The sequence below is a fragment of the Bos indicus genome, chromosome 25 (assembly GCF_029378745.1).
Source record: "Bos indicus isolate NIAB-ARS_2022 breed Sahiwal x Tharparkar chromosome 25, NIAB-ARS_B.indTharparkar_mat_pri_1.0, whole genome shotgun sequence".
NCBI lineage: Eukaryota > Metazoa > Chordata > Mammalia > Artiodactyla > Bovidae > Bos > Bos indicus.
The window spans coordinates 11,594,642-11,615,563 of record NC_091784.1 but is presented as its reverse complement, the minus strand read 5'-3'; the positions used below and the strand labels follow the sequence as shown (position 1 = coordinate 11,615,563).

Below are 20,922 nucleotides of genomic sequence, written 5' to 3'. Positions count from 1 at the left end.
ACAGAGAACTGCACAGATCTCAAGTTTAACAATGAATTAACCTGGTATATACAATTATGTTAACATCCCCATCAACATATAGAACATTTTCATCACTACAGAAAGTTTCTTTCTGCCTCTTTCCAAGCCATCCCTTACTCCTGCCAAGGCAATCACTACTCTGCCATAGATTAGTTTTGCCTGTTTTTGAATTCCAGGTAAATGGAATCATATTATGCACCCAGATGTCTTTTTTCCAGGGGTGTTCAGAGATTAATTAACTCACCTGTCTTATCACTAGTTTATTCTCTTTACTGCTGGGTAATTTGTTTGAATTATCATTAGAAATGCAAATGAGTAAATAAGCCAGAGAGGAAAGCTTCACATCTCCTTCCTTTATCTGCTTTTATAAAGCTGTTACCACACACAGACCACTTAGTATTCCTTAAAGGTGGTGAAATAACTTGAGCGTCCCTCACGATCTATCAGTCTTGAGTGCCTGCTGCACTCTGTTCCCTTTGATGTGCCCTGTCAGTTATAACACTGGATTGTCCCAGGACTTCCCTGGTGGCCCAGTGGCTAAGACTCAGCACCCAATGCAGGGGGCCTGGGTTTGATCCCTGGTCGGGGAACTAGAACCCATGCAGAAAACTAAGACTCCGTGCAGCCAAATAAATAAATACTAAGAGAAAAAATACTAGATTGTCCCTATCAGACTTTCATGTTGTTAGAGCCAAGTTCATCTGACTTGTACCTCTGCTGATTAACTCTTTAAATCTCAAGGCTAAGTCCTTGTTTTCTTTTTTGGTAGATTTTACTAAATTACATGTATGAATAACTTTTAGAAGTTCTTTTATTGATCGCTTATTGACCTATCATAATACTTCACAGAGGCTATTGAAAGTGAAAGTCACTCAGTCCTGTCCAAGTCTTTGCAACCCCATGGACTGGAATTCTCCAGGCAAGAATACTGGAGTGGGTAGCTTTTCTCTTCTCCAGGATATCTTCCCAACCCAGGAATTGAACCGGGGTCTCCTGCATTGCAGGTGGACTCTACCAACTGAGCTATCAGGGAAGCCCAAATATTGAGGCTATTGAAAACCTTCCTAATTTAAGTAAAGATGCACTTTGACTATCAATAACATTTACCCGTTACATACTGTTGTGGTTAAACGAACACAGTCCTCCAAGAAGTTGTCAGCTGCTTATCTTCAATAATAAAAGATGATCAATGGTGCTGAAAGCACCCCCCCACACACTTTTTTAAGCCTAGAAATCACTTCTGAGAATAGTCTTGATGACATTTCTCAGGGAATATAAGGCTGATAGGATTAAAAAGTTGTCTTCCTAAATGGTGTACAAGGAGGCGTTGGTGTCCTTTGTGAGACAGAGTTAAATGGGGTGCTCAAGGCACCCACACAGCTGTACACAGATACAAGGAGAGAGCTAAACAGGAATAGCAAACAGGTTAATAGTTTCCCTACTGAAATTTTCTCTGGTTTCACTGTTTTCCTGCTTCTCATTCACTAGGGCCTTCATTTCCTAATTTTTTTTTTTTAATCAGAATCTAGTAATTTCTTGACTTAACAACCTCTTCTTCCCTCCTTGAGTTTAGGCACACTGCCTCCCCTCTTTCAGACCCTAAGATGCACATTCCACTTTCCAATCCTTTTAATAATGATTATTTTCAGCAAAGGGCTAAGCCTGTCCTATTACAGTATGTGCCAGGTACTATGTACATATATACGTTATCTCATTCAATTCTCTTAACAATTCCAGTGCAGAACTAGTTTCCTCTTACATATTTAAAAAAAAAAAAAAAAGAGGCTTGGGAGATTAGCTGACTTGTCCAAAGCTAAATAACTACTATATTACTGAGTTAGGATCCAGACTCAAATCTTTCTGACCAAAAAGACCATATTCTTCCTATTTCCCTTATGTAACAGTCTATACTGTTAGCAATACTGTTTCACCTCATGCCTAGATCAATATTTCCTAGCAGATTTCAATACCAGGATGGATCTTGAGGACACTGACAGAACACTTTAAAAATTGCTTTTAGATAACTCAGACATGGATATTTAACTATATGGCTTGTTTTGCCATTTATACTAATAATTATCTTAACTCTGCAGGGCTGTCTAGATTTACTAGTTGATTCTAGCAAATATTTATTTTCAAGTAACTAGAATTTGAGGTCCATTATTAAATTTGTTATTAAACTTTGTTTACCATCCAGCAACATCTTCATACATTCTTTGCAGGTAGTTGCACTATGATTTATTAAATCCTTTATACGATTAAATACTACTTTGCATACAGTTGATGCCATTTTGTTAATAAGCAGGCAGATTTGCAACTACTAAAAAAATTTCAAAAATAAAGGGAAACCTTTTAGTACCTTCAGGAAAACAATAGTATTCAGTGAGACCTAGATACTCAAAATGTTGACTGACTCTTACTTAATATATGCTTATTGAAAAGAAATACTACAAAACTTAGTAATTGTCCCATTAGAAATGTACATGCTAATGACTTTGATTTCTTCCCCAAGATGTTAATGTATTAATTTTTAAAAAGCAATTTGCATATATGGTTCAAGATACTTATTACTATTCCTTTAACTCCATTTCCACTAATAGAACTCCTTTTATTATTCCTTTACAAGTACAATTTTCATTTTGGCTGGCAATTATATTTAATTCATTTAAAATTGGATAAAGGATAGATGGGCATAAATAATGTAATTAAGTAGGTGGAGTCTGGATAAAGTTTACAGAGTATTAATCTTGTGTGTGTTCAACAATATGTTGAGTTTAAAAAGTTTTAAAAAGAAGAGGTAAAATTGACTGCAGTTTAAGAAAAATTTAAGTTACTTAATTTATGAATGAAATATTTACCCTCAGGTATTGAGTGAAACTTTATAGAATAATGTGGATTATTCAGGTTAGTTCTCTTAAAAGACTAATTGACAAGAGTAAAATATTTTCCAGCATAAATCCCAAAGTTAAATAACATACTGTGGCAACTACATCTATACGGAAACAAATGAAGTACAATTCACATTTAAAACTAGTGCTCACTAATGGCTAATTTAGGTCTTAATAAACAGCAGGCATGGATATTTAGAAAGGGATAAAATTCCTTGAGAAATTTCACTGAACATGAGAATGGTTTCAAATACAACAGAGCAAAAAGAATGAGGATTTTTAAAAAAATTATTTGAATTAAAAGGTCATTGATGACTTTAGAGGGAATAGTAATAGTGTGATTGAAATGAAAGAGTTAGGAGAAAGCTGAAAGCGCTTTATAGCACTTGACTACAAAGACAAAACAAGGTAGGGGAAAAAAATAGCACGGCACTATTTCTTAAGAACATACATGAAGCACAAAGCCAGCTACTGGAGAAAAGGGAAATGAAGACAATGGAGGAGGAGCAAATTAAAAGAGTAAAGCCTTCAGAAGGTAAGAAGGGATTCACAGATTCAGTGTCCACTCACCACGTGCCACGCAGACCTTGTGTGTACCAAGTAAACTTGAACCCCAGTTCTGGTCTCAAAGGACTCAATCTAGTGCATAAAGGAAACAAACTAATCAACAGTCACTATCACACAAGGGTGAAAACACTAAATTTAGAGAAGAATGCTTCTTACCATTGCTATTCTTTCAGTTTGTAAGTAATGTGAGTTCATGCGGCAGCTTATAAAAATTACAGCATTGATCACATCCTGCCTCATAGGTCTTACTTTGCCCTATTGCCCTGTTAAGTTGTAAACTCCCTGGTAGTAAGCACATACATGAGCTGCGACCTATTGAAAGTGAATAGGATAAGACCACAGATGTTCAATCTGGAGAAATAAAAAATGCTAACTAGTAATTCAACAGATGCTTTAGAGGTTAACATAGCATTTATATCTACATAAATCTATGTTTAAATATATAATCATGTCCAACTCTTTGTGACCCAATGGACTGTAGCCCGCCACGCTCCTCTGTCCATAGGATTTGCCAGGCAAGAGTACTGGAGTGGGTTGCCATTTCCTTCTCCAGGGGATCCTCCTGACCCAAGGATTGAACCCGTGTCTCCTGCACTGCAGGCAGACTCTACGACTGAGTCATCAGGGAAGACAGAGAGGTAGATAAGCAAGTGCTATTATATATGTTATCATTGATAGTAAGGAGAACTGGCGATATAAAGAATTCCCTGGGACACGAAAATAATTTCACTTACTTCATCTGCCTTAGCCTGGGCTTCCCTGGTGGTTCAGATGGTAAAGCATCTACCTACAATGAGGGAGACCTGGGTTCAATTCCTGAGTCGGGAAGATCTCCTGAAGAAGGAAATGGCAACCCACTCCAGTATTCTTGCCTGGAAAACCACATGGACAGAGGAGCCTGTTAGGCTACAGTCCTTGGGGTCGCAAAGAGTCGGGCACTACTGAGCGACTTCACTTTCACTTTCATCTGCCTTAATGGTAAATAAAAGTTAAAATATACCAATGTTCCTTTTCCTCTCTCACTCATATCTCTCATTATCCTTTCACTGAAATTGTTTTCTATAAGGTCACCATGACTTAACTGCCCAACAAATGGCTTTTCAGAAGTTCTTCAGTATTTATGGTATTAACACATCCTCACTTCTCCATTTCTAAGCACCCTCTTGGTTTTCTTTTACATCCTAAACAATTTCTCGATTTTATAGGCTCTTTTTTCTCCTGTCTCCTAACAGGGTTTCTCCATACCTCTATTCTGACTCTCTGCTACTGCTTGTGGCAATCTCATGTATTTCCAGTTTCCTTTTTTCTTTTCAGCCTTGCTGTGCAGCCTGTGGGATCTTAGTTCTCCCTGCAGTGGAAGCTTGGAGTCTTAACCATGGGACCACCAGGAAAGTCTCACTAGGTTGCCTGAGTAGTCTTCTCAAAGCTTCACCCAGAGCAAGTAATTTGAACAACAGAAAGAGGGAGGGGAAAAGAACACTTAAGGTTGAATCTATAGTCTTTTTATAACCTAATTTCAAACTGACATCCCCTCACTTCTGCTCTATTCTATTTACTAAAAGCAAATCACTAAGTCGAGCCCTTACTCAAGCCACAGGGGAATGAAACTCCATCACTTAAGGCTTCAGTCAATTTGTAGGCATGTGACTCTTTCAACCACTACAATACCACAGAAAGATCAACCTTCCTAAAGTCTAATTCATTACTAATTCCTCTTCTTCCCTGCTGCTGCTACTGCTGCTAAGTCACTTCAGTCGTGTCCGACTCTGTGCGACCCCATAGACGGCAGCCCACCAGGCTCCCCCGTCCCTGGGATTCTCCAGGCAAGAACACTGGAGTGGGTTGCCATTTCCTTCTCCAATGCATTAAAGTGAAAAGTGAAAGTGAAGTCGCTCAGTCGTGTCCGACCCTCAGCGACCCCATGGACTGCAGCCTTCTAGGCACCTCCGTCCATGGGATTTTCCAGGCAAGAGTAGGGTGCCATTGCCTTCTCTTCTTCCCTGAGACCAGTTCAAAAACCTTGTATCCGTATGGTTTCTCCAAAATATAAAACTTCAGCTTGATAATAAATTCCTTAACCTACCCACTCTAGCCTCATCTCCTCCTTCTCCCCTCTGCACATCCCTACTCCAGCCACTTACTACTTCCAAACACCACCATCCTCTTTTGCCTGAATTCACACTGCTCCCTTGGCCTGGAAGTCTGGCTCTGGACTTGAATTCAGGTGACACAACATGTGGCAGCCCCAATGTTCTTTTCAGAATACTAGGAGACACAGTACATGCAGCCTAAAGTAACAGCTCATTATCATGTTAAAATGAATTCCAATCTGCTAGCAGATCAATCTGGAATTCCATTTAGAATTCCAGATTCTAAAACAGGCAAGTGGGAATTGGTGCCGAAGGTTTAGAACATTTTTCCTACAAGTTTTTGGTTAAAGACAAAACGAGACATAATACTGTAAATTAACTGTATTTCAATAATTTTTTTTTTAAAGACAAAGTCAGTATTAGAGATCAGCAGAACTCCCCTTTTTTCAGCTTTGGCAATAAGGAAGGAGCATTTCCTTGAAAGCAACTGACATGGAAAGCATCCCACTCCCATCCTTTCAAAATTTCATAGCTTTTTAAGAAACATATTTGACTTACAATAGTGTTAGTTTCAGGTGTACAACACAGCGATTCAGCTAATTTCTTTATCAGTAATTCTTTGCTGCTTATCTATTTTATGTACAGTAGTTTGTACTTAATCTTTTTAATTAAACTTTTTATTTTGTATTGGGAGTATAGCCAATTAACAATGTGTGACAGTTTCAGGTGGACAGCAGATGGACTCAGCCATACATACACATGTATCTATAGCTCTTTGCAAAACGAGCCATCCTGAATATCCATCAAAAAGCTCCTAAAAAAACCTCTGGTTTACCTCCGTGGTCAAAGGCCATATGGCTGTAAAAACAAACAAACAAAGAGGCAAAGACTTAAGTACTGACTTAGACAACCTCTAAGATACCTTAAGAGAAACGGGCAACGTACAGAACGATGGGCATAGAGCCTACTACTTGTCTTAAAAAAAAAAAAAAAAAAAAAACCTAAATTGAAGCCCAACCATCCATAAAGAGAAAAAAGTATAAGTTTCCTAAATATACGTAGACGGAGAAGGAAATGGCAACCCACTCCAGTGTTCTTGCCTGGAGAATCCCAGGGACGGGGGAGCCTGGTGGGCTGCCGTCTCTGACGACTGAAGCGACTTAGCAGCAGCAGCAAACATACGTAGAACATCCCTGGAAAGCTCCAGGAGAAACAGGTAAGCAGTGGTCACCTGTGGGGCCGCGGGGAGGGAGAGGGGCCTTCTCCCGTTCTCCAGTCTGCACCGTTAGCTGCACTTGCTCTTACCTCCCGCCTCTGTGAAACTCGAAGCTCAGGAGACCGGCCCCGGCTTCGGGCCCCACACCGCTTAACGACTCGCCCGGTGTTTCCCGTGCACGGAACCGTCACCAGCCGGCGGGGAAAGGCCTGTGGCTGGGGAGCGGCGGGGTTCGCCCCAGGTCACCCGGCAGGTAGGTGATGGGGCCAGATTCCCCACGCCCAGCGCCTCCTGCTCCAAAGTCGGGGTCCACCCAGAGCGGGTGGCCCTACCGGGTGGGCGGACCGGCCTCCTTTTCCGCTTCAGGGCGCTCGCCCGCTTTCGTGGAAGAGTGAGAGCCAGGCGTTGCCACGCAGCTCCCCGCGCCTCACAGACACCGGGAGCTGAAAAAACTTGAGAGAGGCATCTATGCCCCTCATCGTAGCGACTCAGATCCCAAAGGGAGAACCTACCTCAGTTTGCTCGAGCCCGCCAATCTCTGACGCCGCGACGCCGAAGCGTTCGACCCCGCGCTCCCGGAAGTGACGCGAGCGTCCGGTTCCCGCCTCCCAGCTTCCGGCTACGGGCGTGTGTCCGCGCGTGCGCACGGAGAGCGAGTTCCCGGGTAGGCACGCGAGTCTCCACGCGGTGAGGCCGACATGGAGGCTTCGGCTTCTAACCCGCCGTCGACCTCACCCGAGACTTCAGCTTCGACTCCAGAGACCCCGCCCGGCCCGGAGCAGCTGGACGAAGAGCAGGTGAGTGGCCCCCGGGCGGGGAGTTCGGAAGCGGGGCGGCCGAGGCCTTGTGAGTCGCGGATTCCGAGGGCGGGCTCCGCGCCGGTGCGGACGCCTTCTGGGCTTAGGGTCGCTCGTTCGCGGTGTCCTCCGCTCTCCCGCTGCCTTAAACAGCCGGCTAGATGCCCGCCTCTTCCAGCCCTGCGGCCTGGCTCTCTTGAGTTGATTTTTTTTTTTAATGGCCGCTCCGCGCGGTTTTCGGGGTTCTAGTTCCCAGACTAGGGATGAAACCCGTGCCATCTGCAGTGTGAGCTCAGAGTCCTAACCGCCGGACCGCCAGGCGAGTCCCTGATCCTGAATTGGATTTCAGATATACCTTGGGGCCCTGGAGTGAGGCCCACCTGGTTCTGCTTCCCTGCCGTTTGCCTTTTTTGCTTTTGTTTCTGATAATTCATAAATCTCTTGCTACTGCTAAGTCACTTCAGTCGTGTCCAACTCTGTGTGACCCCATAGACGTCAGGCCACCAGGCTCCCCCGTCCCTGGGATTCTCCAGACAAGAACACTGGAGTGGGTTGCCATTTCCTTCTCCAATGCATGAAAGTGAAAAGTGAAAGTAAGTCGCTCAGTCGTGTCTGACCCTCAGCGACCCCATGGACTGCAGCCTACCAGGCTCCTCCGTCCCGTACTGGAGTGGGTTGCCATTGCCTTCTCCGATAAATCTCTTAGTTGATTGCAAATGATTAGCGCAGAACACAGAGTAGCCTCCAAGGAGAAGTCCTGGGAGGAGGCGTCGCAGCACAAGCAGCAGTCTGGCAGCTGGTCTCTTAACAAGCCCGAGAGGGAAGCAGGCTCCTACTGAAACAAGGCCTCCGGCAGTATCCGTCTGCACCAGCTCTCAGCAGCATGGAGACTCGTTGTCCAGCGAGGAGACATCACGTCTCTCGGCTCCAGGGTCCCTTTTTGAGGAGTGGTGGTAAAGAACCCACCTGCCAGTGCAGGAGACTTAAGAGACACAGGGTTTGATCTCTGGGTGGGGAAGATCCCCTGGAGAAGGAAATAGCTACCCACTCCAGTGTTCTTTCCTGGAGAATCCCATGGACAGAGGAGCCTGGTGGGTCCATGGGGTTCCAAAGAGTCAGACACCACTAAAGAGACTTAGCACACACAGTTACTGCAGGGGAGTGGGTTATGGTTCTATCAGTTGCTCCTTCTGTCCCACACACATTGCCCATCAAATTTCTCATCTAAAGTAACACTCTCAGTTTATCACTCTGAGACACTTTCAGTGTTACAGCAGGTTTTTAAAAAATATTTATTTGACAGATCTGGGCCTTAGTGGCCTCATGTGGAAACTCTTGGTTGCTGCATGTGGATCTAGCTCCCTGACCAGGGTTGGAACCCAGGCCCCTGAATTGGAAGCACAGAGTCTTAGCCACTGGACCACCAGGGAAACTGCTAGCAGATGTTTTAAAACAATTGATACGGAAGTTCATGCTGGCCCCTGTGACTCCATTTTGAACTGCCTCACAGAGTTTTTGTTGTTCTATCACTAAGTCGTGTCCAACCAGAGCATGCCAGGCTCCTCTGTCCTTCACTATGTCCTGGAGTTTATGTCCACTGAGTCAGTGATGCTATCCAACTGTCTCATCCTCTGCTGCCCCCTTCTCTGAGTTTAACATTGCTTAAATGTTTTAAGTTTTTCACAAGATGAGTAGGTATCAGAACACAAAAGGAATCACCTTATAACAGCAGTACAGTGGGGCAAGAGAAAAGGGAATGTCTCTAAAACAGGCCCAAATTATACCTTGAAAACCACACGACTGGTTTGGCTCCTTCTGGGTATTCTTAAAGGAATGCTTTTTTAAGGTCCTACCAAGTTTTCCCTTTCAGTTCAGTCGCTCAGTGGTGTCCAACTCTTTGCGACCCCATGAAGCACAGCACACCAGGCCTTCCTGTCCATTGCCAACTCCCAGAGTTTACTCAGTCATGTCCATTGAGTCGGTGATACCATCCAGCCATCTCATCCTCTGTCGTCCCCTTCTCCTGCCTTCGATCTTTTCCAGCATCGGGGTCTTTTCTAGTGAGTCAGTTCTTGGCATCAGGTGGCCAAAGTATTGGAGTTTCAGCTTCAGCATCAGTCCTTCCAATGAATATTCAGGACTGATTTCCTTTAGGATGGACTGCTTTTCCCTTTAACATTCTGATTAGGCTTTGTTAGAAATAAAGCTGCAAATTAGAAAGCTTTATTTTTTATTAATCTTTATTGGAGTATAGTTGCTTTACAACGTTGTATTAGTTCCTGCTGTACAGCAAGATGAATAAGCTGTATGTATACACATACCCCTGCAGTTTGGCCAAGTCGCTTGATCCTTGGTAACTTCCTCAGATTTAAAAATGGGCTCTGCTCTCCAGGATCAGAGAAGGTGATGCAAACAAAACAAGGGGGCCGGGGGGGCCTGGCGCATGATAGGCACTCAGCAAGTGTGAGACGCAGATGTACTGTGCTTTTATGGGGTTTGCTGCCTTCATTGTTGAGTGCAGGGGAAGCGTGCTCCCACTTAGTGTTTTGTTTTGGCCTTGTGGGGACCTGTGCCTCCTGCAGTGGAAACTCAAGAGTCTTAACCGCTGGACTTCGGGTGGCTGCATTCCTCTGTTTACAGATTACACAATCTTGATGAGTATGGTTGTGGAGATTACCTGTGAAAATAGAAATTGAGCAGGGGCGAATTCTGGGGAGGGGCTAGATTTTGAATTTTGCTAAATTGAATTGAAATTTGACTCACTTGTGTATCTCCACTTTGCAGGTTAAGAAGGCAGTGGAGGCTCTGTTGGCACATTCCAGATCCAGGAAAAACGCAAATGGATTACTTCTGAATGAGAATGAAAATTTCTTTTTAATGGTGGTATTATGGAAAATTCCAAGTAAAGAACTGAGGGTCAGATTGTAAGTTCTTGTTTTCTACTTTTGCTGGTCTTAACTGCTTGGCTGTTTCGTGGAACTTTAACAGCTGTCAACTTAGTTTTTGGTGGAAACTTTGTAAACTCAAAATATCTGATCTGAAAACCATCGGATTTAGACATGCTTAAATTTTCTAAAAATTCCATCAGTTTTCTGAATGATTGGTGGATGATTTGACCAAAGCCAGATTCAGTTCTGTTGAATCTGAAAACCTGGTTTTTGAGAGGACAAAAGTTAGAATAAATGAAACAGCTTTCATATTTTCATAGAATCTGTTATCTTTCCATGTCCAACTAGTTCCAAGTTAAAATTACTGAGGCGCTAAACTCGTTCCTATATACAGAGACTATTAAAAATTTGACAGTGAATTCCTTACAGAAAAGAAACCCATGAAGATTACACATTCTTATTGCTAGAACTCTTAGGTCAAAGATGCCAGACTTAGCAAATAAAAATACGGGGGAATTTTTTTATTAGTGTAAGTAGGTCTCATGTAGCATGGGGACATAATTATACTTAAAAAATGATTCAGGTTTAACTGGGTGTCCTATATTCTGTCTGGTAACCTGCCTCTCTGTGGAATCCTTCATTTCCAAAGCTAGCTGCTCTGTTATAGAAAGCAAGATGCGGGGTAGCTTTTCTTTCCCCCATAAGAGTGGAGGATAGGGGTTACGAATAACTGCGATTGGAGATGTTATCCCCAGATGTCCAATGGTTAGGGCTTCACCTTCTAGTGCTGGGGGGTGCAAGTTCGATCCCTGATTGGGGAGCTGGGATCCCTCATGCCTCTTGGCCAAAGACGAAAAACAGAAACATTGTAATAAAGTCATTGAAGACATCTAAAAACAATTTTTTTTTTTAAAGAATGATCACAAACTGGGAAGACCCCTGTAACCCTCAGACTCTCTTAACTCATAGCCATGAGCAGCCCTAGCCATGTTGCTTTAGTTCCTGCTTCGCATATCCGGGCGTGCTCTTTGTTTATTCCACACTGTGGCCCTCACATTGTCCAGGTTATTTTCCCAACCGCTCACCTCTTGGTGATTTCTGCCACTTGCCGTCTCATTGTCCAAGCCCTGCTGCTGTGGCTTGCTCACCTCTTAAACTAAGGAAATGTTTCCTCAGGACACACAGACCTAGCGCCCGAGCTAAGCCTTTTTTGCCCTTTTTGAGACTCAGCATAATGCATGTTTGCTGGGGCCTGTGGGTTTGCTCTCTTTTCTGTTTCAGCTCTTAAGAGTTATGATTATGGAGCCCAGAGGTTTCTGCAAGGTAGCGTTCTGAACCAGAACTGCCCTGATGAAACTGGATTATTCTCGTGCTTCATAGTACATGTGTATATACAGTAAACATATAATGATCAGACCTCCCTAGCGGGCCAGTGGGTAGGATTCCACCTTCCAATGCAGTAGGCATAGGTTTGAACCCTGGAAGGAATTAAAATGCCATGTGTGTTGTGGCCAAATAATAGTTACATTTGTACTATTTTGAGAGTCCTTGATATATTTTAACTCTTAATTGCGTCCCAAATGTTAATGGTATTTCGGTCTGTGGATATTTGTGGTGATTTAGTATTTGAATCTTAACTTTTCTGTACCATTGAAAACTGTGCGTACGTGTGTGCTGTGCTCAGTAGCTTATTTGTTTAAAAACCATGGATAAAGTTTATTGAAATGATTGGATTTATTGTGTATTCTGTGGGATATAAACATATATATGATCAGTTATAATGCTTTATTCCTTGGTCTGTCTCATGTATTTTGCAGGTCTTTGCCTCATGGTATTCGATCAGATTTAGCAGACGTTTGTTTATTTACCAAAGATGAACCAAATTTAAGCTCTGAACAGACAGAACGTTATTATAAGAAGCTTCTAAACAACCATGGGATCAAAACCATTTCTCAGGTAGGGAGCAGGTTAATATTTTCAAGGCAACTAAAGTTTGGATTCAGTTGAAGTGATAGGAGGGTCTTCCCTGGTGGTCCGGTGGTTAAGATCCTGTGCTTCCACTGCTGGGGGCCTGGGTTTGAGCCCTGGTCAGGAAACTAAGATCCCTCATGCCTTTTGGCTCTCCCCTGCGCCTGACCCCCCCAAGAAAAAGATTTCAGTTGAAGTGACAAGTAATACGTTACCTAGTACATGTTCCTCTCCTGGGAATTTAATTTTTAACTTAATTTACCCATTGGCTTTGGGTAGGGCATATTCCCTCCAGCTTGTAGCGAATGATCTGTTGAGGTTGGTTGGCCTAAGATCTCTACATGAGCATCAGTGATGTTTCTGTCTTGAAGATTTTACAGAAGGTTGCTCTGTTAAATTGCTCCTTTCTCCTTCGGGGTGTCCTGGGTTTGCCTCTGGCTCAGCGCTGCTCGCCGTTTCTGTGGTTGGTGGTGCAGTGTCTTTAGCCGAGGGTCCCGCTCACTCCTCTGTGTCCCCAGCGGTCAGTCTAGTGCCTGCGCTGTTTTGGGCACATTCGTGTCCACGCAGCTGTGACTCCAGGGCATTTTAGAATCTAAACACAAATTGTCCCTGTGTTTCTTTTTCTTCTCCAGGTTCTTAGTTTTTTTGTGTTTTTATACTTTCTCTTTTTTCCTCTCTGCTTGCTTTCTCCTTTTTCTTTTTTATCGAAGTATAGTTGGTTTACAATATCGTTTTGTATCTGTTGATCCCGAATTCCTAATTTGTCCCTCCCCTCCCCTCTCCCCTTTGGTAACCATAAGTTTGTTTGCTGTGTCACTGAGTCTGTTTCTATTTTGTATATTCATGTTTTTACATTTTCTTAAATTTTCTAGATTATCCCCTTCCGAACTTTAAAAAAGGAATATAAAGCCTATGAAGCCAAGCTCCGCCTCTTGGGTAGTTTTGACTTCTTCATTACAGATGCCAGAATCAGGCGGCTCTTGCCCTCACATCTGGGGAGGCATTTCTACAACAGAAAGAAGTAAGTTTCTCAGCAGTGACCGGACTTGAGTAACGTGATGTTTATGGCTGTTATGTGCTGCGGTAAAGAGCCATTGTGTTGTTCTAGGGTTCCAGTATCTGTAAACCTTCAGTCCAAGACTTTATCTAGAGAGATCAACGACTGCATTGGGGGAACTGTCTTAAACATCTCTAAGAGCGGCTCTTGCAGGTAGGTAAAAGGTGTGAATGTGTGCCTCTGTTTAATTTTGTCTTTAGTAATGGTTTTATTGGGGTTGCAGAGTCGAACACAACTCAGTGACTGAACAACAGCGATGGCTGTATAAACATTTATAAGATGGTGTTAATGAAATCAGATTCTTCAGATAAACTAAAATTCATTCCTTAGAAGTATGCAGTTCTCTAGAACAGTGCTGCCCCCTAGAACTTTCCCCAGTGCTGGAGACGGTCTGTGGCTGTGCAGTCTCACAGGAGAATGAGCCACGCATGGGTGCTGAGCTCGTGATGTGGCTGCTGCAGCTGAAGAACCGAATTTCCAACTTCACTTGTTTTTAGCTGAATTTAAAAAGGCATGTCTGCTGACTTACTGTATTGGATAGGGCACCTCCAGATGTTCAGGAAAACAGAAGAATAAGACCGATGCTTAGGGAATGTTAGTAGTTCTGGGCTTCTGTGTTGACCAGCATCATTTGTCCTTTAAAGTCAAGGCCCACTTCAGTCTTGCTTTAACTTCTTGAGAAGTGAGTTCTGCATCTCCCCTGTTTTACCAGCCCATCTTATATCTCGGCATGGTCTCATGGAGCTTCTCTTTGCTGGAATGCTGAGCTGGGTGGAATCCCCACACCCACCAAAGACCTTTTAGGACAGTGACTGCATCCCAGCCTTCAGGTGGACAGAGCAGCTCAGCCTTTTTCTTTTTTTTAATTAGACTGAGAAGCAGGTTGAGTTTGAGTGCTTGAAGGGATGGTTAAGTTTGAGTTGTGTGGAGGAACATAATTCAACATCATTTCATAAAACACGTAATCTGATGACTGGGACATCTGTGGTGTAGGGATGAGCGGCTGCCAGTAGGGCAGGGCTGTAGAGCCTTTCCACCCAGAGATACCCCAGAAGCCCATGTGGACCCAGTAGTCACATCCATAACAAAACAGGCTCACCAGGGAGGCCAGCCCTCAGCAGTGTCTCCGGGCGAGTTAGAGCAGGGCATGGCTGGGGAGACCGATGGACTCTGGTGTCATCTTCTGCCTGCAGGTGGGAACCCTCCTACTTGGGTGAGTTAAGCAGCTGAGTAGAGTTGATGGGCAGGCTGGATCCCCCATAGGCTGACATAAAAGCAGTGGTCTTTGGGAATCAGTTAGCTTGAGGGTCAGAGGCCTGGTTCAGGGTGTGGTTACAGGTCGGTGCCAGTGGGCACACAGGATGGGCGAGCCCCTTCTTTGGTTTGAGAGAGGTGGGTCACCAGCCCGTGTCACCCTCATTCTGCAGATACCCCACCAACAGCCAGCCTGCCTGTCAGCTCCCCTGGCAGGGAGAGTGGGAGCTGGCAGGACCAGGGGACCTGGTGGCTGAGCTGTGGGCGCTTTTGGACTCTCCACTGGCCCGTGGGTGCCCTCTGCTTCAGCTGAGGAGATAGTTTTGCTCTCGGCCAGAATATGCTATTCCACGAGCAGCTGATGCTGCGTCAGGGCAGTGGGGCTATAAAAATAACAAGCGGTCCTCCTGGGAGTGGATCCTTTCCAGAGCAGCCACCATCGGGGGTTATCACCCTCAGCAAAGCTTGAGGGCTGGCTCGGGGACCTGTGTTCTCTAGAATGCAGGTAGAATTTCCTGTGGCCCTCCCCACTGACCCTCCCAACCTCACACAATTATGTGCCAGCTCCTCAGTCACTTCTTATTTTGATGGCAGGACTATAGTTACTTCACAAAGTTGTGCTAGTTTCTGCTATACAGTGAAGCGAATCAGCCATACATATACACGTACCCCTTCCCTCCTGGATTTCCCTCCCATCTAGGTCACCAGAGAGCAGTGGCTAATCAGCTCTTGATATTTCAGGAGGAAGGTGTTTCTTCTAGAACAGGAAAGATGATCATTTTCTCTTAAAATAAATGGAGGACCTGAAGATCTTAGAGTTTCTACCCTAAAAAAAAAGTTTGAGTTGTGTACTTCTGTTTGTCATATACCAGCCTATGCTTTATTTTGAGAAGCAAGTTACATTTTCACATCTCTGTGTCGGATGCTTTTCCAGCACTATCCGCATCGGTCACACGGGGATGCCGATTCAGCACATCGTTGAAAATGTCGTTGCTGTTGCGAAAAGTCTCTCGCAGAAACTGCCAGAGGTACGGTCTTGCAGATGCCTCACAGTCAGTCCTTCATATTAAAGAAGCAAAACCCTTACGGGTGACGTTGCTCTTCTCTCTGTTTTAGAAGTGGGAGAGCGTGAAGCTCTTGTTCGTGAAGACTGAGCGGTCGGTTTCCCTGCCTGTCTTCTCTTCCTTTGTCAGCAGTCAGGGTGAAGCCAAGGGACTCCGCACACGAGACCTGTTGAAAAAGGTTAGTAGAAGTTCATATCCTGGACAGGCTTCATCATGTCTATAAGCACAGCCCAAGAAGAGAGAACAGAGGTTCAGAAGAACCTGCAGGAGAGGCTGAGAGGAAGAGGAAACCCAAAATCTAGGCTGTCGAGTACTTGGTTATTTGTGGGCAAAATGTAAGACTGCTTGAGGCTGACATGCCTCTTGCTTCTGGTGTGTGGGTTTTAAGTACTGCTGGTACTGTTGTGAAAAGTGGCAGGAGAGAAAGTGGACCCTTTTGTTATTGGCTGGACCAGTCTCCTAGTTGATTCAGTCTTTCTCCAGCCCTGTTCATCCATGTGTCCAGTGAGTGGTTTTTTGGTTTGTTTGTTTACATGCCTGAACAACAATGTCCAGTATATAAGGTAAGCTACACACATCCTCCTGTATTCTTTAAATCATCTTTAGGTTATAATACGAACGCAGTGTGAACGCTATGTAAAGAGTTGCCAGAGTGCAGTAAATTTAAGTTTTGCTGTTTTGAACTTTGGGGATCCCGCCCCCGAATATTTTTGATTCACGTCTGGTTGAGTCTGTAGATATGGAACCCTGCGTGTATGGAAGACCAGCTATTTCACAACACATACTGTACAGTTCCGAATTATTCATAACTCGACCTATAGACGAAGTTGACTTCCACACAGCCGGTGACCACACGCTTCACATACCCAGGTTCTGGATAGAATTCACCACATAAAATGCATCTTTAGCTGTGGAGTTGGGTTTCAAGTGGTGGCAGTGGGGCTCGTTTGCTTGGATCTTGTGCAGGTCTAGGCCCTTTCAGGAGCTGACGAAAGACCTGACTACACGTGCTAAGAAGATTCCACCTTTAAAATTACACTTGGTTCTTTTTGGAGGTGTCAAAGAAAAGCCGGAAGAAGACAGAAAGAGCTCTTAAAAGACAGCAGGAGAAGAAAGAAAAGAAGCTTCTGAAGCAGGCTGCAAAGGCCAAACCTGCCCCAACAACCGATGCAGTGGCCCCCAAAACTGGGGGCCTTCCAACCCAGGACCCTGCACCCCAGGAGGAAACCGGTGGGGTGAGCGCCCTTCCTAAAGCACAAGATGATTCTGAAGATGAAATCCCATTGCTGGTGCCATTGAAGGAAACTCCAGCTGCAGGAAGCACCAAGGTATTTTCATTAATATTGGTTCCCGTTGTGGATGGGTTCTGGGGCCCACGTGTGCCGGCAGGCACTGCTGAGGGACGGGGAGTGCTACACCTGGGAGGCAGCTCTTGTAGAAATTTGTGAAGCAAGGGATGAAAAATACCAGGGTGAGCCCCAAGAACCTCTGACTGACTCTGCCCCCCTCTTTAAATATTGGAGTGACCTGTAGTCAGCCAAGGCTTTCTTCATGTACCTTGGAATCAAGGGAGACTCAGCCATATTAATAATGCTAATAATTCAACCATGTTGCCTGTGGTTTTGAAGAGCAGATTCCGTTTGCGAAGGTGAGTCCTCAGTCACCACAGAATTGATCTCAGAAAACTTACCTGAGGGGAAACTTGGGTGCTGGGTCCTGCCTCTAACACCTTTGTAAACACTCGGCCCTGCGTGGCTCTTAACAGAATTCTGACTTCATGGGTTTCAGAGGAGGTTGTTTAAAGGAACTGAGTTTTTTTATTTTGGGGTGCTTTGTTAATGTTTTCATTCAGAGTATCCATCCAGCTATTGGGGAGAGACCTCAGAGTCAGAAGGGAGCAGTGGGTCCTTTTTAAGAGATTGGAGGGTGGCCCTCGCCATACGTCTGGGAGACTCACAGCCTCTCTGGGCATAGCCCGTCAGGGTTGTCCCATGGCTGTCCCTGCATTTTACCTATTAGGTATATTTTCGTAACAGTAATCCTTAAAATCCTTCAAATTCTGTTGAAATTCTTTGAACAGAATTATAATTTTCCTCTGTTAGTGAAAATATTCCTTTTAAAGTATCCCCACAGTGCTATTGAGATTTTTTTAATACACTTGAAATTAATGTTGATGATTAGTATGTTTACTGTAAGCAGTATAATTGTTTCTAGAAGTAAGCTGTATTTGTTTTAACGTGACTGGAAGGTGATATGCTGGAGGGGAAAGCATCGCTGCCGGGGTTATACGATTCAAGAGTATTCAAGTGTCAGCAGTTCCCTGGAGGTCCAGTGGTTGGACTTGGCGCTTTCACTGCCATGGTCCCGGGTTTGATCCCTGGTCAGGGAACTAAGATCCCATAAGCTGTGCAGCATGGTTGGAAAAGAGTGTAGAAGTGTGTGTCCCTTTTGAACCACCTAGGAAATTTGGGGAAAGATACGAAAGTTTCATCATATTTTTAATGTTTTTCAAAATTTCCGTCTGTTGTTTTATATCGTCAGAAACAAAGTCCTTTTGGTGGTTTTGTCTATATTGTCTCTCTGTGTGGGACACAATCCATTGCTGGAATGTTGTCCTCAGATCATCTAGGGTGTTTGGAAAATCCAGGCGTCCCAGCCTGGAATACAGTCCCCACTTTTTTCTAACACGCCCCACAGTTGGTTTTAACTGGATAACCAGCCAACCAACCTGGTTTTCAGCAGGGTAACCCACTGCCCTAACACACATATAGGGAATTTACTCCTGGGGGTGAAGAAAAGTCAGGATGAGGTCACAGGTCTCCCTGCTGTGCTCCCAACGTGTGCTTCCCGGAGCCCTTAGCCCCAGCCATAGGAAAAGATGGTTTTCCGCTGATTGCACCAAGAAAATGCTAGGGTCCTTTTCTACAGTCATTAATAATGAAATGCAGCTAGCTGCCTTTCAAAACATTTGCAAGGCAGAAGGAAAAGCCGTTCCTTACAATTTGTGCTGCAGTGTGCCTTTTAGGGGTTCTCTAAATTTTAAGAACAGAAGCTCTTTTGGTTACATTGTTAGTAGTCTGGCCCATATTCACCCCCCTTTTTCTTTTTCTTAGATACAAAAAGCTGCAATAGGAAAGAAGTCTCCGAAAAAGAGTCCTGGTCCCAACACAGCTCGTGGGAAGAAGAGAAAGGCCTCCCCAGCCCTGGAGACCCCAATAGCTGCAGAGCCCAAGACCCCAGGGAAAGGCCCAGGGAAGAAGGCCAGAGTCAAAGAAGAGGTGGAGAAAGAAAGAAACTCTTCCCTGGGGAAAAAAGACCCAAGACAGACTCCCAAAAAGCCAGAGGCCAAGTTCTTCACCACTGCTAGTAGCTCTGTGAAAAAAGCCCCCCGTACCCTGACACAGCGACCCAAAAAACCCAAAGTACCCCAGTCAACCTAAAATCAGAGACTCAACCAGCAGGAAACTCAGCTATCCGAAGAGCTTGTAAAAAAAAATACCTGGGTTCTGACTGTGACCCCTGCTGCAACCTCAGAGTGAGGCCTACCTGGACTTCAGTATATTTTTTAATACCTCCGCAAGTAATTCTGATAAATATTCATGGGTGTATGAGAACCAGTGGTTGGAAGTAGGTCCATTTATTTTGTTCTTCTTCTGTGTATTTGCTAATGTAATAGAGGGAAAGTATAGTGCTTCTTCGTGGTTGTGTTTTTTATTATTAAAGTGTCACATTTGTTTCACGATACACTGTTGGCATTCCAGATCTTGTCGGTGTTTTACTTGAATAAAGCCTATGAGATAATTCTTGACTTCATCTGCTTTCAACCATTTGTTCACTTGACAGCTCCATTACAGTAATTTGTGCAGATGTATCCAGAGCTTGTCTGCAGGCCACTGGTGGACTTACATGCGAATCAGCCATGGAACTGGTGACCAACTCCAGTTTCATGGCCCCCATGCCGAGATGGATCTTGGAAAAGACCCTTGAATCAGAAATAAAATAATTGATTCCATGGCCCAAGGTTCCAGATCACCAAATTAGCATGAATTTGTTGAGGGAAATTAACTATCATCAGTTAGAGAAGCCCTGGATCCAATCCTGCACATTGGAGGCGAGAAAATACTTATTTCCCATAGCCTTTCCTTATTCCTCCAGATTACTCCTCACCCTACATAGACTTACTTTCCTAGGGGAGGAAGCTCAGGAGAAAAGACTAAAACTTCAGGTCATCGTCAAACATATCTGAGGCAGTAAATTGACTTTGCAGGTACTTCCACTGAATTTGAACTGGAGTGTACGTTGGTGACTGCAGCCATGAAATTAAAAGACACTCCTTGGAAGGAAAGTTATGTCCAACCTAGATAGCAAATTCAAAAGCAGAGATGTTACTTTGCCAACAAAGGTCTGGCTAGTCAAGGCTATGGTTTTTCCTGTGGTCATGTATGGCTGTGAGAGTTGGACTGTGAAGAAGGCTGAGTGCCGAAGAATTGATGCTTTTGAAGTGTGGTGTTGGAGAAGACTCTTGAGAGTCCCTGGGACTGCAAGGAGATCCAACCAGTCCATTCTGAAGGAGATCAGCCCTGGGATTTCTTGGGAAGGAATGATGCTAAAGCTGAAACTCCAGTACTTTGGCCACCTCATGCAAAGAGTTGACTCATTGGAAAAGACTCTGATGCTGGGAGGGATTGGGGGTAGAAGGAAAAGGGGACGACAGAGGATGAGATGGTTGGATGGCATCACTGACTCGATGGACGTGAGTGTGAGTGAACTCCAGGAGTTGGTAATGGACAGGGAGGCCTGGCGTGCTGTGATTCATGGAGTCACAGAGTCGGACACGACTGAGCGACTGAACTGTACGTCTCTAGTAAGTGATGTAGTCACTAGTACAGAAAGGGCAAAGTAAGGCATGCTTTCAAAGATCACATCATTGATGAATAGGACGACTAAAAGAATGAGTTTAGGTGGTTCTCCAGGTTTTTAAATCATGAAAGCTTTTGAAACACACAGTTTCTCACTCCGTTGTCCTTTTAGACTGTTTAAAGTGAGGATACTACATTTAATGTCAGGGTTTAGCATAATGGATTTGTTTACCTTCCCATAGAAACTAGGTTC

The 20,922-nt window shown here is 44.3% G+C and overlaps 1 protein-coding gene across 1 annotated transcript; it reads left to right on the top strand.

Annotated features, from left to right (window-relative positions):
- Positions 1–7,401: 7,401 nt before the first annotated feature.
- On the top strand, positions 7,402–19,618 carry RSL1D1 (ribosomal L1 domain containing 1). Its single transcript, XM_070779678.1, has 9 exons — positions 7,402–7,579; positions 10,364–10,503; positions 12,285–12,423; positions 13,308–13,456; positions 13,544–13,645; positions 15,681–15,774; positions 15,863–15,988; positions 16,866–17,138; positions 18,924–19,618. Exons 1-9 carry the CDS (start codon positions 7,481–7,483, stop codon positions 19,248–19,250), a joined length of 1,449 nt encoding a protein of 482 aa, XP_070635779.1. The 5' UTR covers positions 7,402–7,480; the 3' UTR covers positions 19,251–19,618.
- Positions 19,619–20,922: the final 1,304 nt, after the last annotated feature.

What these genes read in the sequence shown, in the direction of transcription:
- RSL1D1 (XM_070779678.1), top strand. Translation starts at nt 7,481, where the DNA reads ATGGAGGCTTCGGCTTCTAACCCGCCGTCGACCTCACCCGAGACTTCA. An exon ending in AAAGAACTGAGGGTCAGATT is followed by an intron (nt 10,504 to 12,284) that starts GTAAGTTCTTGT and finishes TGTATTTTGCAG; the next exon opens with GTCTTTGCCTCATGGTATTC. An exon ending in GGATCAAAACCATTTCTCAG is followed by an intron (nt 12,424 to 13,307) that starts GTAGGGAGCAGG and finishes TAAATTTTCTAG; the next exon opens with ATTATCCCCTTCCGAACTTT.